Source organism: Ursus arctos, unplaced genomic scaffold, assembly GCF_023065955.2.
Source record: "Ursus arctos isolate Adak ecotype North America unplaced genomic scaffold, UrsArc2.0 scaffold_3, whole genome shotgun sequence".
Lineage (NCBI taxonomy): Eukaryota > Metazoa > Chordata > Mammalia > Carnivora > Ursidae > Ursus > Ursus arctos.
This window is the reverse complement of record NW_026622985.1, coordinates 84686386-84704542: the sequence shown is the minus strand read 5'-3', so window position 1 is coordinate 84704542 and position 18157 is coordinate 84686386. Positions and strand designations below refer to the sequence as shown.

Genomic DNA, 18157 nt, shown 5'->3' with positions numbered 1-18157 from the left:
AAAAAAATTTTTTTTTTAAGGCCAAACCAAAAAAAACATAATTCTAATATTTTTTTAAATGCATTTTTTTTGGAAGGGTGTTTTTGAAACTTAGAAATGCAGTCAAGGAAATGTTAAGTTGAAAGCTTCCAGGGAGGTGAATATGTATCATCTGTGAGTACCTGGTCTTAACCTTCAAGAAGGGTTGTCCCAGTTCTAGAGCATACATCTGAACCTAGAAGTGTCATTTGCCTTTTTTTTTTTTTAACCTGGGGCAAAAGAAAAGCCCTGTTCCTCTTGTCTTCCTGCTTCTCTTCTCACCTGTCTACAGGGATGCCCCCTCCCTGCTCTGACCCTCACCCTACCTCACTACCTTCCTCCTTTTCTCACAACGTACCACCATCCAAACTAGGCTTTGTCTATGGTATTAGCGCGAGTGGGAAGGGCTTCCTGTCAAAAGGAGACATTGCCCTGTTATAATCTGTGTCAGCAGGGCTGTCCGGGTCATCCATCCTGTTTAGTGGCTAAGCTGTTTTCAGAGCCAACTCATGCACTCAGACCTATCCAAGCGGTAACGGAGTGCAATTCTAACTTTGTGTAATTTATAAAACACCTCCACCATGTATGTACCTGTTCTAATGGGATCTTCAGAATACCAGCGAGATAGACACCACTATCTTTTCTACTTCATGGCTGAGGAAATCGGCTTGGTGGAGCTGAGCAACTTGCATTCAGAACTAGGACATCACTATAAATTGGGGCTTTTCTGACTGGTGCTCTTTCTGTCTCGAAGATGTCATAATATCATGGTGTTCTGCTCAGAGGAGCTGCTCTGAAGCCTGCCAGAGAGAACTGAAGTCCTCAGGTTCCCCCAGTCCTCTACACAAAGGGCATTCAGGCCCCTGGGAGATCATAGGACGCCCCAGGAATCATGTCACCCCCCCCCCCAGGGGCCGGGCTGCTGCTCACAGCTAACTGCTAAATCTGACACCTTGTTAGAGTTGTAGGTCACATTTCTAAGGCTAAAAAGCCAAACACAACAGCCATTGTCTATTTAAAAATAAACAGTAACACTGGTGATTTAAAAAAAAAAAAAAAAAAGAGGGGGATGTACTAGACCAGCCAACCTTGACTTTGAAAGAGTGAAGCAAACAAACAAATTGTTTAAAAGGACGAGGAAGCTTATTTAATGGTGATAACTCCCATCTGTGCAGGCCTTACTAGGTGCCAGGCAATGGACGGGATGCATTTCATCTAATCCTTACAATAACACTGAGGAGACATGATTACTCCTATTTTACAGTCTAGATGAGCAGAGCCGACACAGAGGAGTCAAATCACTTGTCCAAGATTAACACACATCGGATTTTCGCTACCTTCTGGCCGAGCCCAAGGTTTGGGTTCTTTGCACCACTACAACTTGGCACATTCCATTTCTTTCCAGGTCTCAAGTCTCTGTGACAAGTCAGGAGTTAGAAGTTAAGATACGGAGAAGTTCAAAATCGTTTGGAGAGTTTATTTGCTTTTAATTGGCATAAGAAAGTCATGTGATATTCATCACAATGAAATGAGAGGAGCTGCTAGTTTTATGGAAGTCCAGGTCTCCCACTGGGGGAAGAGGCACACTCGCTACCTCTTTGTGGGACTCTGAAAGTGGAATTTAGTCTCCTGAGCTGGTTATTTAAGGTAAAGAGTCACAGACGATCCCAGACCCTCTGAGACCACCCCTCTCACCCTCTCCAGCCCTGCTCTGCCAGGAGGAGAAGCTTGCTCATCAAGCAGGATCTGATGTCATATTACAATTGCTGCCAGATTCTCCCACGCAGACCAGAGGTTAGAGCTATGAGAGCACAGGCAGGGAATAACATCGGTTAAGTGTTAGGCTAGCGAGAGCAAGGGAACCACCAGGAGCCACTCAGCCTGGGGCCAGGAGCCAGGGGCCAGGGGCCAGGGGCCAGTCATTACACACACACCCAGGCAGGGAGGAGGTGGCTGGGCCAGGGAATCAACCTCTCTGGCCTCATTTTCATCTGTAAAATGGAGGTAGTGGTACTTAATTCGTAGTACTGTTGAAGGATTAAATGAACTACTATTTGTAAAGTACTCAGAGCTGTGCTTGGCACATGGTAAGTACTAGATGAGTGTTAACCATTTTTATTAACTTATTATTATCACTATCCCCCTCATCATATGGCATATAGGTTCTGTGCTTGTACGTGTTCCAAAGTATGCTGCTGTTTCGAGCATGAAGGGGATAACGGGGCAGAAAGGTTTTTCTAACTAGAGAATCTTAAACTCCTTTCCATTGTACATAGTGATACCAGAGAAGGCTCAGAAATGCAGAGTCAATACAGGGGAAGATTCGAATCTTCTGTTGGTATTCCCTTATTTCTCTGCTGTTGATTACGTTTTCTCTGGCTTTCTACTTTGAGGAGAGGAGAGTAGAGGGGGAGAGTTGTGGCTAAAAATGTTCAATAAATGGAATGCCTTTTATCTCTCATTTTCTTTGTCGCTCTCATAATCCATGTTACTTCTCATTAAAACGTAGATGGACATTCATCATCAGACAGCTTTCTCTTCCCATGCCAGAAAGTGCACGTGTCCTACTGGAAGAGGATAACCCCCTTCTCTATTCATCTTTGGGGCTGACTTAACACCCCACCTTAGTGAAGAATTGATGCTTCAGAGCTCTATGTGTGGAGGTTGGTTCTGACTTCCACTGGAATGGCTTTAGGCAGACAGCCTGTCAGCGGAGGACCCAGATGTCCCCACTGCCCCAATATCCTTCAGCCAGCTGGCGTTTTAATTGTCCTGGAAAACGATCCCACGTATTGCTTATGAATTGAACTAGGAAACGTCGTGTTAAACTATTTTAAATCTTCCCAGTACTTGCTATGGATTGAACTGTGTTCTCTAAAAATGACATGTTGACAACCTTACCTCCCTCGTACCTCAAAATGTGATCTTATGTAGAAATAAGGCCTCTGTAGAGGTAATCAGGTTATGATGAGGTCATTGGGGTGGCTCTCACCCAATATGACAGATGTCCTTATAAAACGGGGGAATTTAGACACAGAAAAGGACACTCATGGAGGGTAGACTATGCGGAGAAAGACAGAACGTCGTGTGAAGGCAGAGATCAGACTGATGAATCTACACTCCAAGGGCTGCCGAAGATTGCCAGCAAACCACCAGGAGAGAGGCCTGGACGGAGTCTCCCTCACAGCCCTCAGAAGGAAGCCCTCCTGTTCTGTTAACTCACTCAGTATGTTGTAGTTCGTTACAGCAGCCCTAAGAAACTAATACAGTATTCAGTTTAAGGACTGAATGGTTCTACTTTGTTAGTAAATTTTATTTTCACAATTTCCAGCATTGTCTACTGTTTATTTAGGTAAGTAGTTCATTACATTGGGCCAGGAGTTCATCCGATTTCTTAAAATACCTTCTATTGTAACTTGCAAATTTGTCCTCTTATATGCTCAGTTTTCACCTTTGCTGTGTTCTTTTTGCTTTTCTGGTATCTGAGGATCGTGGTTAGGGATTTACCTGTAGCTCTGAGGTGGGCTCGTGAGACTCTAGCCTTCTTGGGCTCTCCGGGGCAGCTGGATGATTGAGCCTCATTCCCTGGGTGGAGGGAATATTTTACCTGATCCCTCTCCCAGTCCTGACATCCTCCGATCCAGGAGAGGCAGACTCGTAATACTTCCTTGGGTCAAACCTGGTGTTTAAGTAAGGTCGGAAATTTAATAAATGGATACAGGGGAGAGAGAGAAAGTGGAAGATAAATTTTTCCCATTATTCTAATTCCTTATGGACCTGGCATGGTTCAATCTATGACTTCAGGGCTGTTTTCGTTGGGATGAGTAGAGGTTGTACACCCCTCCTGGCTGCCCTTCTCTTAGTGAGGCGAAAATGAGAGCTCCCACCTAGGCCTGAGTCTGACGGGCTTTGCCCCTTTGTGATTAGGAAGTGTTCACTACTCAGTTAACACCTGAATACCACTGTCACGTTAGGTCTCTTTAGGATGCTTTAATTTGCCCAACTTCTGGAAACCTGCAAACTTTAAAATGTAGAAGTAATGGCCAGGTTTCTTGTGTTCGCTTCTAGGAAGTCTGTATACTCACACTACGGCTTGAATTGTGTCCTCTCCAAAAATATGTTGAAGTTCTACCCCCCAGTACCTCAGGATGTGACCTTATTTAGAAATAACACTTTTACAGACGTATCAAGTTAAGCGGAGGTCATTAGGATAAGCCCTAATCGAATCTGTCTGGCATTCTCATAAAAGGGGGACATTTGGACACAGACCGACGCAGAGGGAAGATGATGTGAAGAGAAACAGGGAGATTGTCCCATGAAGCAGTGGAAGCAACAGGGCTGCAAAACAAGAAACGTCTACCAGAAACTCGAAGAGGCAAGGAAGGATTCTCCCCCTACAGGACTCAGACGGAGCATGGCCCTGCTGACACCTTCACCTCAGACTTCTAGCCTCCAGAACTGAAACAATTAGTTTCTGTTGTGCGAAGCCACCCAGTCTGGGGTACCTTGTTATGGCAGCCCTAGGACACTAACACAACTATCACCGCCTCTCATGTTTTTGTGATAATCCAGAAGCTACCTCAGATTCATCCCCTTGGCACCAAGTTCATGCCGATAAGGATCACTGTTAATCACCCCCCCCACTGCTTTGTGAACACTCACGAAGTGCCAGGCCCCGCGCTAACCATTTCGCATACGGTTTCCTCTTCTTGTACGTGAATAGACTGAAGAACTCAGCAAGATGAAGTAATTTGCTCAAGGGCACACAGTTAATAAGATGACGCGATGAGACTCTGAATCCAAGTTCATCTGGATTGTGAAGTCAATATTCTTCATTTATACTCTCCTCACTTGTGAGGATCGCTTAAAGACTGGTGGCATTCAAATCTCTGGCCAAGAGATCCCTACTTCTTCCTACGTCCTCCTTTGTAACGTGTCTGGTTTAGGCCAAGTAGGAAAAGTGGTAATTCTGTATTTTGCCCCCAAAGTCCACTTTTAGCAAGTTTCCTTTAACTTCAGAGTTATCCAAAGTAGAGCAGTACGGGTTATCATTTTTTAAAAGATTTATTTATTGATTTGAGAGACAGAGAGTGACAGTGCGCATGCACGAGGGGGGAGGGGCAGAGAGCAAGAACCTTCATTAGACTCCCCAGTGAGCCTAGAGCCCAAGGCAGGGCTCAGTTTCACGACCCATGAGATTGTGACCTGAGCCAAAACCAAGCATCAGACGCTTAACCAACTGAGCCACCCAAGTGTCCCTGGCTTATCGTCTTTAAGTAGTCAGTACATGGGAACAACTGGAAATCTGAGAGGAAGAGTTCCTCTGATTTTTCTGGAGTAGATGGATGTTTCAGTGAATACATGTCCATCACAAACCGCATTCAGCTGCCTTTTGCCCCAGCATCAGTAGTTCTGTTGGCATAAGATACCAAGCCACCCCTCTTCCAGGGGCTTTAGGAAGGGGGTGCTCAGAGGGAAGGGCGTTTGCATAGCTGGTTCTTTTACTTCTCACTAAACCCACAAGGCAGATGTTCTATACCTTTTTTTTTTTTTAAACAGATGAAGAAACTTAGACATAGTGAAACTAAGTGACCTTCTCAAGGTCACGCACTTAGTAATGAGTAAGGTCTAAACACAGATGTGGGAGTCAGGATATCTGGCTCTTAGTTTCTCATCTGTCAAGAATGTGCCCACTTTGTGCTGTGAAAGCTGAGTCTGCCCAACAGAAGGAGGGCTGAGACCCCTTCCCTGACCGGCAGTGGCACTTCACTCCAGGAAAGTTACCGGCGAGATGGCAGAGGTGAGCAACCTGTTCCCCTTTAAAGCCACCCCTTCTTCTCCAAAGGTGCCTCAGCACCCCCGGGCCTCACCTGTTCATCAAAGTGTTGTGTGAACACAGTCTTTTTCAATTCAGTGCTTAAGCATATCACACAAATTTATTAAATAGCTATGGAGAGTGTCTATGCAAAAGCTACAAAGGTCATGATGTCAGCTTAATGCTAGCTTTAAAAAGTTGCTTAAATTTTATGCACTTTATATATTTTTTCTCTGGAAAATACAGGCTAGTTATGAACTGTGGCTTACTGCTGATCTGTGTAAAGAACATTTTCACTCTTTAGAGAATAAAAGTGTCAAACTTATTTCCTTCTCTTTGGAGTGAATGTAGTTTTTACTATATTACTATTTTATATTCCCTCTGTTACGCACAAAGTGAAAGACAGGGTATTTTGTAGAACTGAATTCCAGAAAAGGCGAGTGTAGACACTCCTTGTAAGGATCAGAAAGCAATCGTGGAGAGGTAAAGAAAAGATATGGAGAACTAATGGGGCAGGCGGAGCTAGCATGTAAGACGCGAATGTCTAGTCATTGATAGAAATTCACCAGCACAGAAAATATCAGACTAGAATACCAGGCTCTAAATAGGAATATCACAACTTAACAGAGGCATTCCAATCAACGTCTGTGTGAGGTGAGGTTCGCAATAAAGTCAGAAAGAAAAAGGGAAAGATCAATGAGAAAAGTACCATATTTTCTCTATAAGTTTATTGTTTTAAACCCTTCTTAATAACATTATCTCTTTTGCTGGTTACTTTTGTTTAATGTCTGCTGTTTTTAATTTTTAAAAAAGTAGTCTTAAAAACAGCAGAAATTAGTGTTTATAAATCCAGCAGGCTAGAGCCAATCCTATCAGGCAAAGCACACAAACGGGCTCATGAGTTCAAAGCCCACTGACCACCAGTTGCTTCCTTGGTTTTGTAACCAGAAAAATTATTTAACGGCAGAGGAAGGAGGATGACCCAGCTGAGCTCCAAAATGCAAACCTAGTTACAACATCACAAACAAATGCCACTCGGAGATTTTCATTTATGAAATTGCATAATATTATAGCCCATGCAAGGATCTTTTTTCCAAGTCTATAAAGAACAAATGGTCCCTCCAAGTTGTTCCTCTGATATTAAATTTTAATTGGGAAAAACAACTCTTCAACAATAACTTGCATTTATTTTGTACTTAATATTTTCCGTAGACTTTAACGCACATCCCTGTACTGGATGGCCTTGCTGTCCTGCAAGTCACACGCAGCAAGCATGACCATCTCCATTTTATAGCCCTGGGGCAGCAACTCACAGCAGCTTCCTTGAGATCACAGTGCTGGTCACTGAAGGAGCCAGACCAGAATCCAGACCCTCTGGTTCCCCTCTGAGAAGCCCCTCCTCGAGCCTCTGGGCTGACTCCTGCAGCAGGCACTCGGGGTGGTCACAGGCTGGCAGAGCTTCCTAAGCTGCTCCGAAGGGGGCCAGCCATACCAAGATCATGTGCTAGGTTCAGCGGTTTTCAAAATTCAGTTTGTGACTCGTGTGCAGCTTCTGAGATCTATTTAATGGGTCATGACTAGAATTTTTAATGGAAACTAAAGAGTACAGAAAATATTAGAGGGCAGGAAACTCGGTCACTATCTTGAAAAGGTATGTGCGCTCCCATGTTCACATGGGAGCATTATTCACAACAGCCAAGGTATGGAAACAACCTAAGTGTCTGTTGATGGAGGAATGGATAAAGAAATTGTGATTGAGATACATATATATATTACATGTAATATATTTCATATTATATATATATAATATATATATGTAATATATTTGATATATGTCAGCTTAATGCTAGCTTTAAGCTATATATATATGTAATATATTTATATATATATATTACATGAAATATATATATGTATCTCAATCACATTTCTTTATCCATATATATATATATATATACACACACACACATATATGATTATTATTCAGCCTTAAAAAGGAAGGAAATCTTGCCCTTTGCAACAACATGGAAGGCATTATGTTAAGTGAAATAAACCAGACACAGGAAAACAAATACTGTGTGGAATCACTTATACATGGAATTAGAGAGAAAAAACAGGTCAAACTAGAATGGTGGTTGCCAGGGGTTGGAGGGTGGGGGAAATAGGGAGAGGCTAGTAAAAGGGTACAAACTCTCAGTTATATTATAAGGCGAATAAGGTCTGAGATCTAACCTATAATGTGGTGACTATAGTGGATAATACTGTATTGCAGAACTGAAATTTTCTGACAGAGTAAAACGTCTGTGTTCTCACCAAAAAAGAAAGAAGAAAAAAATATGTAATTATGGGAGGTGATGCACGTGTTAATTCACTTGATGGGGGGGATCTTTCACGATGTATACATATATTAAATCACCACACTGTACACTTAAAATATATTACAATTTTATCTGTCAATTATATCTCAATAAAGCTGAAAAAAAGAGAAATCCGTAGTAAAACTTTTAAAAAGGAGAAACACAGGGTTGCCTGGGTGGTTCAGTCAGTTAAGCATCTGACTCTTGACTTTGGCTCAGGTTGTGATCTCAGAGTCCCGAGATCGAGCCCTACCTCGGGCTCCACACTCAGCGTGGAGTCTGCTTGAGATTCTCTCTGTCTCCCCCTGCCCCTCCCCCCACTCGCACTCTCTTTCTCCCAAATAAATTAATTAAAAAAATAAATTAATCCAAGGGCACTGTACATAGTAAGAGTGTGTACTGTTTTGTAAATTATTTGTTTCAAATACATTTATGTAGGTGTATATACATATGATACTGAGGCACAAAATGAACTTAAGTTTATTGTACTTATTTTAAGTATAAGTTAAAAGAAACCTGTATTTCTTTCAGATGGTCAGAGGAAAACACTAATGCAGCTAACGCTGCTCAGGAAGCCGGACTGCTCTGCCGGCAGCCACAGCCCTGAGCGGACCGGGGAATGTGCGCGTCGTGCAGGGCGGGAGGGCTGGGCAAAGATTCCTACAGTCCTGCAGTGGGTGGGAGGTTCAAAGGCTAGATCACTGTGAAGCCAGAACCTGTGTTTTGTCCTTTTTTATGTTCTTAGTGCTTAGTCCAGCACCACTAACTGGCATAGAAAACCTTCAATGAATATCTGTTCAATGAATGCATGGAAATGAATAAGGTTTACAGATTTTTAAAGACTCCTCTTAAAAATTCAATTAGGGGGGCGCCTGGGTGGCGCAGTCATTAAGCGTCTGCCTTCAGCTCAGGGCGTGATCCCCGCATTCTGGGATCGAGCCCCACATCAGGCTCCTCCGCTAGAAGACTGCTTCTTCCTCTCCCACTCCCCCTGCCTGTGTTCCCTCTCTCGCTGGCTGTCTCTGTCAGATAAATAAATAAAATCTTAAAAAAAAAAAATTCAATTAGGCTTGGAAATGAATCCAAGCAGTCTTACATTTATGAAAAGCTTGTTTCCAAACCTTAATTTGCAAATTGGTTTTTGGAACTTCAAACATCATTATACATGGCAGCTGGGAACTCGGGCCAGCCCACAAGCACCTTTTTAAGCCCGAGATGTATCTGAGGCTAGTACAGAAGCAAGGCTGCGTTTCCATGGAAAGACGCATCCTCATCATTCCAGTTAGGAACGCCAGGAGCAAATGAGCCTCCAGATGGCAGAGGAGCACCTCCCCTGACCCCATTCTCCTTGCTGAAGCTCGACCTGCCTCTGCAAAGCCATTTTTGGTGGGCTGGGAGGCCCGTGAAAAGCAGCATAAAGTGAGACTCATTTCCTATGTTTTTTTTTGGATTCCACGGTTTTAAACTTTATATTCTCTTTCATAGTTGTTACAAATGTGACACAGGAACAAAACTTTTTCATCGTCGGGATACATAAAAGCATACTTCTTTATGAGAAACATAACTCTTAATGGACTAAAGCATGAATATTTATAAGAAACGTGAAATTCTGACTTCAGGAGACTTTGTGAGGGCTTTAGAGAAATGAGAAAAGTAGCGGTGAAAATATTAGGTTGCAAGTGACAGTATCTCTCAATACCTCACCAGAAGCAGATTACACAGCACCTTGAAATCTAAAGAACTGAGAGGCCATTCACACCTGCCCTGAAGATAACAGGGCTCTGTGCAGGTCTTGGCATTCAGGGATTTTAACATGCCTCATAGAAAAAAAAATACTGCCAATCTTGCTCTGTAGGCAATGAAAGTCAGATAAATTATCTAATGCAAATGTAAAAGAATTTAGAAATCACTCTGTTGGGCACCTGTTTAGGCATTTAACCTAATATTTCTCTCAAAGCAAAAAGTGCAGAAGCTTCCTGTGTTCAAAGGAATCAAATGAAAAGTGTGAATTTGGATAAACTGAGTTTGAGGTACCCAATAATAGGACATTTAAAGTTGTTTTGTTTTTGCATCAGCACCATGCTGGAACCTGAAGATTCAAAGATTCAAAATAGTCCTGGCCCACAAGTGAATTGCTATCTATTGTGGGGAGGACAGGCATGCTCACCCCAACTTTAGTACAAGGCTAATCATAGAAGGTTGGACATAACTTCCTAGCGTAGAGACAAAACAGAACTGAGGAAGGTTTGTGGACGAAGGTACTATTTGATCGGGGTCTTGAAGGACAGGAGGGAAGTAGTTAGAGCCAGGCGAGGTAGGTGTCCTCACCCCACCCCACTCCCATCACTTCTCCACCCCACCTCACCCTACCCCTCCAAAACTCCTCTGGAACCCCACATTTCCATGGAACCGTTCAGGAACCCCTGATCTTGTATAAGGCCTTTATTTCAGAAGAGGGGACGGGGGCACACGGAGTGTTCCAGTGTGGGGAACAGAGTGAACCAAGGCACGGAGGTGGCCTGCACATGATGAGTTTGGGGAACAGTGAGTGGTCTGGCCCAGCTGCAGCAGGGGCAGGTCAAAATGACAAGGGATACTGAGGCAGATTGTAGAGAACCTTTTTTTTTTTTTAAAGGTTTTATTTATTTATTTGACAGAGGGATAGAGAGAGAGCACAAGTAGGCAAAGCGGCAGACAGAGGTAGAGGGAGAAGCAGACTACCCACTGAGCAGGGAGCCCCACATGGGGCTCAATCCCAGGACCCTGGGATCATGACCTGAGCTGAAGGCAGACGCTTCACCGACTGAGCCACCCACGCACCCCAGATTGTAGAAAACTTTAAATGCCACAGTAGGGAGAAGGGGTTCCATCCTCAAAGATGGGTGGGGGAGGGGGGAGGGGAAGGGATCAGAAAGGGAAGAGAGACTGAGGCCAGGATGAGAGGAGAGGCAATTATAATCATCCCTGTGAGAGGCAATAACTGTTGAAACTCAGGACATGATGCAGTGAGTGAGGAGTGAGAGAGATATAGGAGAAAGTAAACTGACAGAACCATAGGCATGATGGAGTGGGAAAAGTCAGAACTTGGGAGCTGAGAGAGAAACACACGACATTCGTGCATGTGCAGGCACACAGACGGGGCTCTTTCCCAGCGTTCCAGGCTCTGTTGTTGGCCAGCTGTGTAATACTGGGCAAACCCTTCCCTACTGAGTGCATCACTTTCCTCATCTGAAATAAAGGAATTAAACAAGACCAGTGGTTTCCAAACTGTTCCATGGAGAGCCAGGATTCCAAGGACGTTTTGGTGGAGTGGGCAGAGTGGGTTGGGGTGGAGAAGAGATGGGGAGTGGAGCAGAGGTAAGCAATAGGGCATGATTTGGGAGTGTCGTAGGGGTGAGGAGCTCTAGATCCAAACCCACCCATTCAACCAGAACATCTCCTTTATGTCACAGAATTCCTTGTAACATTAGGTTTGCTAAAAAAAAGAAAAACAAAAAACCAAACAACTAGTGTGATAACCACTGGCCTCTACAGATAACCTCTAAAACCCCTTGGAGCTCTCACACTTGAGTGATCACACTTACAGAAAGGGGTGATCCAAGAGGTCTGCTCATGTGGTGGAGGTAGGTCTCGTTTTTAGGACCCCATTGAGTTCCTCTGTTTATTTGATTAACTGTTGCACAAATGCTGGAACAACTGGAACAACAATTGTCATGCTGAATCGGTGCCAAAACTCTCAAAAATGGAAAAGATTTACTGAAAGGCCATTTGGTATTCTCACTCTTGTGCGGTACCTTTTCCCAAGACCCAGTCAGTTTTCCAAACCTCATAAACACCAGCATGAAAAGGGCCCTTGCTGCGACTACAAAGACATTGGCTTCCTTACCGACTGTTGTCTGGCTTTGGGTAAGTTGAGTTACCCCTCTGGGTTTCATCTCCTTGTCTATAGAATGAGAACATCACAGCAAACAATCCTAGAGGCCCTTGTAGCTTTAACATTCCAGGGTATCATGATCCTCAACCTTGGAGCCTGTTATCTGAACAATTCCCTGATCAATTGCATGTGCGCTCAATCTTGTTCGGTCACAGTCAGATGGTCAGTATATTAAGGGCTTTGGGCTGTTGACTTTAAGGATTGGGCAATGTGTGCTTTAGCCAAAATCTCTGATTCCTGCAAATGGATCATTCTGAGCAAAGGGCTCAGGTCTAAATTAACAGCAGATCTTTAGAAACACAATACTTTGTGGATCAGTATCTGCAGTAGAGAAACCCTGTGCCTAGGTATGAACCCTTGCAAATGGTCTACAAACCACCATAAAAATGGCAACGAGGAAACCAATCAGAACAACCATAAAGTTTAGACCAGAAAGTTTCATACAGGTCTGAAATTTACATACCGCCCGCCTGCCTTTGCCTCCTCATTTCTCCTCTCCCCTCCCACTCCCACAATTAAATTTTTTCCTTTCCTTTTCTTTTTTTTCTTTCTTTCTTCTTCTTTTTCAAACAATTCCTTTATTAAAAAAGAAGAGGAAGAAAGAAAGAAAAAAGAAAGAAGGAAGGAAAAATGTAAACCGAAGAGGCAAAGTGAGCACTCACTGGGAGAGCGCGGCCAGGCTGCGTCTTCCCTGCAATCCGGATCCCCCGAGCATGTCGGCAGCTGGAAGGGGCGGCGGGTTGCTGGAGGTGCTGAGACTCTCCCGGCGGTCAGGGCGTGGGCCGGGCCCCCGGAGGTGCCATGTTTTCTGTGGCTGAAATGCAGCGTGCAGGATGCTCCCGTGTTCTCCCTTTGTGTTAACACTTTGGTCTGTCCCTGTGACGAAAGTCTGGGCTTGTCCTCTGCCAAATCTACTCCTCCCCACCCTTTCCCTCCGCATCGGATCATCAGAGAGCTGATTGTTATTTTTTACTGTAATCTCTCTAATAGAGGCCCATCCTGTTTAGACTGTAAAGGGCAAGGACTGCTTGGAGATTTCCAGTCTGTTATTACTGGTTAGTAGGGGCCAGGATTCTCAGTAGCTTTCATGATGAAGCCCTTACCAGATTAATTACAAATAATTATTCCAAGGTAGAGAACTAGTCAAAAGAAAGGACACTGATCCATGTGCGCAGCCTTTTGGAAAATAGTTGATCATGGTATCACTTGCATGCACAATCCAATGCAGAAAAGATCAGCAGAAATCAGCCCACCAAAAAGTTCACAGGGGTGCAGTTCTCAGGCCCTCATTCTGAGTTCTGTTCTCAATTAGCATCGGTATAGGTGCTTTCCAAAGCAAACAGTTCCCACTGAGAAATCAAATCTGAGAAACTCCTCTTATCCCTTTTATCCAGGGAAAGATGGATGCAGGATACAAAAATGCAAACCAAAGGCAAAGGGGAGAAGAGAGACGGCCCTGTCAGTGAGCTGCTGGATCCTATGGGGTGTTTGGTGCTCACGCCCCTCAGTAAAATGAGGGCAACGGCCTGCCTAGAACGTGTTGCAACAGCCGGCCTGGTCCGTACCCACGGCACTCTGGTGTGGTGATCTCATCAGCCAAGCCAGGCAAGAGAGCCTGGTCAGCAACAGTTTGGGAAGCAACCAAATTCCACCCCTGAGGAGGGGGTGGTGTTGATTCCATCTGGAGACGACTCTCTGTCTGGGCCTGAGTGATGAATGCGTTTCTTCATCTCCAACAGGCAATGATCAGATTGGTGCTGGGGAACGCGGGTACTTATGGGGCGGGCTTTCTGTCCAATGGGCAGAACAACTCGGATCTCCACCACAGAGGGTTGAGATGATTCTTTCGGTAAATAGCGGGAAAAGCAATCAGCTGCACACACTGAGAGCCCCTTCACAGAATGAAAAACATCTCTGAGATGCTTCTTGTCACAAACAAGGGCTCAGAAGCAGAGAGCGTTTAAACAGGGCACCCAACGCCATGGAGCAGAGCCACAGCAAATACTCTTGTGCTCAACTTAAAGAAGTTTAATTCGGTTAGATTTGATGCTCTTGTCATTTCAAGTCACTAGAAAATTTGGGTTGTTTTCCTGCTTAAATACTACACTGTCATCAAAGGGATCGTTTCTAGAGTAAATATAGGTTAGTGAATTTCAAAGTTAATTATCTCCATATATCATGATATATACACATTTCAATACCTCTTTGATTATATATAACGTCACTCAACATATGTTGACTATATAAAGTGCACAAGCCACTCATAAAAATACAGCGACGTCTGCCTTCACACAGAGCCTTGAGAGCATACTCACTGACTTGGCTTGAGCTGATTGTTCCAGAGCTAAGACAGAAACACGCATTGAGGCATTTTGCTATTCCCCTTTCTACCAAAGTTTGCCCATTTAACTTTCTTTCCCTTCAGAAAATGCCGTGCTTTTGCTGAGGCAGGCAGAATGATGCTTCTCCCAAACACACCATGTCCTAACCTCCAGAATTTATGAACAGGTACACGGCCAAAAGGGAATCTGCCGATGCGATTAAGTAACAGGCACTGAGATGGAGATTATCCTGGATTTTCCAGATGTGCCCAATCTAATCACATGGGTTTTGAAAGTCAGAGAACTGTCTCTGGCTGTGGTCAGGGAGAGATGTGACTACGGAGGAATGGTCAGGGAGCCAGATGCACGTTGCTGGCGATGAAGATGGAGGAAGGGGGCCAAGAGTCCAAGGTCGAGGCCAGCCTCTAGAAGCTGGAAAGGCAAGGAAATGGATTCTTCCTGAGAGCCTCTAGAAGGATGCAGCCCTGCCCACGCCTCAATTTTAGCCCAGTGAGACCTGTGTTGGACTCTGAACCTCCAGCGCGGTAGATAATCAGTTTGTGCTGTTCGAAGCCACCAAGTTTGTGGTTATTTGTTACGGCAGTGATAGAAAACTAATATACTTGGTTATGGGACTCATTTGCCCTTGGGAATTCGTTTCAACTCCTGATTTCCCCCTCTTCCCAACACACTCCAATTTTGAAGTGGCAAGTATAGTTTTGGTATATTTGAAACAAGGTCATAAAATGGAGTAGCTTAGAAAATATTCTGTGATTCTTCCAGGCAGTCCTGTCTCTCTCTCTCTCCCTCTCTCTCTCTCTAACTCTCTTAGAGCACATACACACCTCTTACCTTCCATGAAGGAGAGCAAGAATTTAGTAATCTTCCACTGATATGCTAACATTCATATATTGAAAGTATGCTAATGGCAAGCTGTGTAAGGGCTATCCACCAAGCTCTTTCCCTAGCTGTAAAGATAAGAAGAGGGAAATCGTGCACACTCTTTGTTGGCCCCTTGTTATTAATGGAATACATCTGGGAAGTAGCTGTCTGTCTTCAGTTTGTGATAGTAAAACTAGCAGGTGTCATAACTCATGCTACTTAGTAGGGTACTGACATGGTGATAGTGAAGAGAGAGGTGAGTTTTGGACCCGGGTCAGACACCAGTGGGGAATAGGAAGAGCACAAAGGCCCATGAAAGGGAGACTGGATGCATTTGAGAGGTGGGGAGAGAAGTGAATCATGAGCTAAGAGCAGGGCTGGCGTAGACAACAACTTCCAGGTAGCCCTCTGGGGTCCGGCTAGCTAGGGCTGGAGAGGAGAGGTGAGGGAAATTAGGAAGAATGTACCAAAGATTCATTTGTGAACAGCGTTGTGTTCCTGCAGAGACCGGCAGGCATACGTGCTTTCACCCTGTAGCACAGACAGGGGTACTCAACGTCCAGCTTCCAGGACTGGTGTTTCTGAAAACTGGATTATTTCACTGGTACCATGAACAACTGAGGCAGTCATCCATCATTCAGCAAGATAGTGGGGATCACACGTAGGACATTTCAGGACTCTTCTACTAGGGAAAATGGAAGTCTGGGCCAGTCTCAAATTACTCATAGCATCCTTCGTTTCTGGAAACTGTATTTAATTTTTTATCAAAGAGATCCTGTGCTGAGAAGGTTCGAAGGAGGTCAGTGCGATAGAAGGGAATAGCTCCCACCACAGGGTGGTCCTTTATTAATAAAATATGATTTAAAACAATAACTTAACTTCATGGAGGTAGGAGACTGGGCCACATGATCTGTTCCAGACTTTATACTCTGCAATGGTTGTTTGAGAACAGCTTCTACCTTGGAACAATTCCCCAGGGAAAAGAGAGGCATGTGGGAAGCGCCTGTGTACTGCCCTAATGCACTTTAGACACACATACACACACACACACACACACACACACACACACACACTTCCTAAAGAAACTCAAACCCCAAAGACATCTACTCACTTGAGAGGCAACAGTTCAATAATTTAAAGGGAATTTTTAAAACAGCCTCTTGAAAAATATTTTTTTATAAAGAAATTCATAGACTCTATAACCTTAGAATGAGGCCTTTGCCTCACTGCAAGACGCAACATCTTCCCTAGACGGCTGCTCATCAAGGGGTGGAAAGGAATGGAAGGGAAGGGGTTAACCACATATCTGCAGGCAGACCCTCTTTCCTACTGTCCATGGGCCCCTTGTAGCTTTCCCTCCACAGCTCATGGCATCTCACTACCCCCGCAGCATTGAACATGTGCACTTGAATGAGATTGCTTTGTATTGTCCAGTGATAGTGTACTTTAATGTATCCTCCTAAGAAATCTTGCCATGAAATACTCCTCTCTTTATCCAGGTCCCATAGCAGAAATTACAGACTCCTCTTCTCTCTCTCCTCTGCCTTCTACCTTCCAGTAGCGCCTTTTCCTTGCCTCTCCTGCCCCATTGTGTCTTTGCTAATGTCTTCCTAGTTCTGGCTGTGTCTTCCTTTAGGGATCTGTGGTGGGCTGGCTGGGGCTGGAGGAATGAATGGACTGCTATGGAAAGTCATCATTTACCCCTCACCCTACTCTATCTGTGCAACAACCTGTCCTTCACTAGTATCCTTGTGGCCTCTGCTGACACAATTCTCTGAACGATTCTTTGCATGATCTGTCTGTAGGTCTGTAATAGGTCTCAGGCGCTACACTCTCTTATCTCCCTTATAATGGTGGCCACGTAGTTTGTCCCAACAGGTTCCTCCCTTGCCCCTCCTCACTTAACACTATTTGAATATTTACTACAAGCCAGTCACCTAGGGACCTGCTGTAGGGGATCCAAAGATGAGACGGTCAGCCCCAAAGGGAAGTAAGATATGCGTACAAAAATTCTAATACGAGATAGAAAGTGAGCAGTACTCTGCAAGCAGCAGGGCTGAAGAACTATACTTCAAAGATGACATCCTGTGATCAAGGCCCCGGTGTTTAATCGCTCTTATGCTCAATTTATTCTGTTACTGAACTACACTTCCTGTTGCTGAAATAGAAATCCACTTATCTCTATCAGGGCCACAGGTATTAAATCATCCCACAGCCTCATCTTTTCTAGGCTAGATGCCAGTGCCTATTTTCCATTCTTTTAATATCAGCCTGAACTATAACAACTCTTCAAGCAGGAAACCAAAATTGGACATAATAAAGGCTTGACCAAGGCTGAATGTGCCTGGCCGAAGGCCCAGTGCTGCCTGCCACGTTCCTGTTAACACATCTTAACATCGTTTTCGCATTGATAATAGCATCTCTTACAGAGATTGTTCATTCATTTCTGTGCTAAATCCAGGACTTTTTTTTCCCTTCCTCTCCAGATCTGTCGCTTCGTCAAGTCTATTTCCAGCACTTATTGTGAAGCTAGTTTTGTTGTTATCATTTGACCCTCACAGAGAGAGCTTCATACTGTTCTCAGAGGCCCATCTTTCAACTCTTCCAGCATATTCTGTATTGTATTTTTCTTGTCGAACGTCTTGGTAACTGAGGAACCCAAAACCTGATTTCAAAAAGGGAGAAAAAGATCTTTCAAAGAGCACCTCCCTGAATTTCAATACCTGGGAAGTCTATCTATTTGAGGCAACACGGAGTTCAAGGTTCTAGGTTGTACTAACATGTGCTTATGTATTCCTGCTCCACTTGCTACGCTGTGAGCTCCTTGAGAAGG

The 18157-nt window shown here is 44.2% G+C and overlaps 1 protein-coding gene across 10 annotated transcripts in view; it reads right to left on the bottom strand.

The window, feature by feature from the left end:
• The window catches only part of CALD1 (caldesmon 1), a 177884-nt gene that overhangs the window by 57139 nt on the left and 102588 nt on the right, over positions 1 to 18157 (bottom strand). Inside the window, exon 1 of one of the 10 annotated variants that reach the window (XM_026511461.4) lies at positions 12784 to 13381. The exons of 8 other annotated variants lie outside the window; for them this stretch is intronic. In XM_026511461.4, the coding sequence (XP_026367246.2) occupies positions 12784 to 13061 (278 nt within the window). In that variant the 5' untranslated portion in view covers positions 13062 to 13381. Of the gene's footprint in view, positions 1 to 12783; positions 13382 to 18157 lie in introns of those variants that run through there. One more of the 10 variants, XM_048213028.1, reaches the window with a different exon arrangement.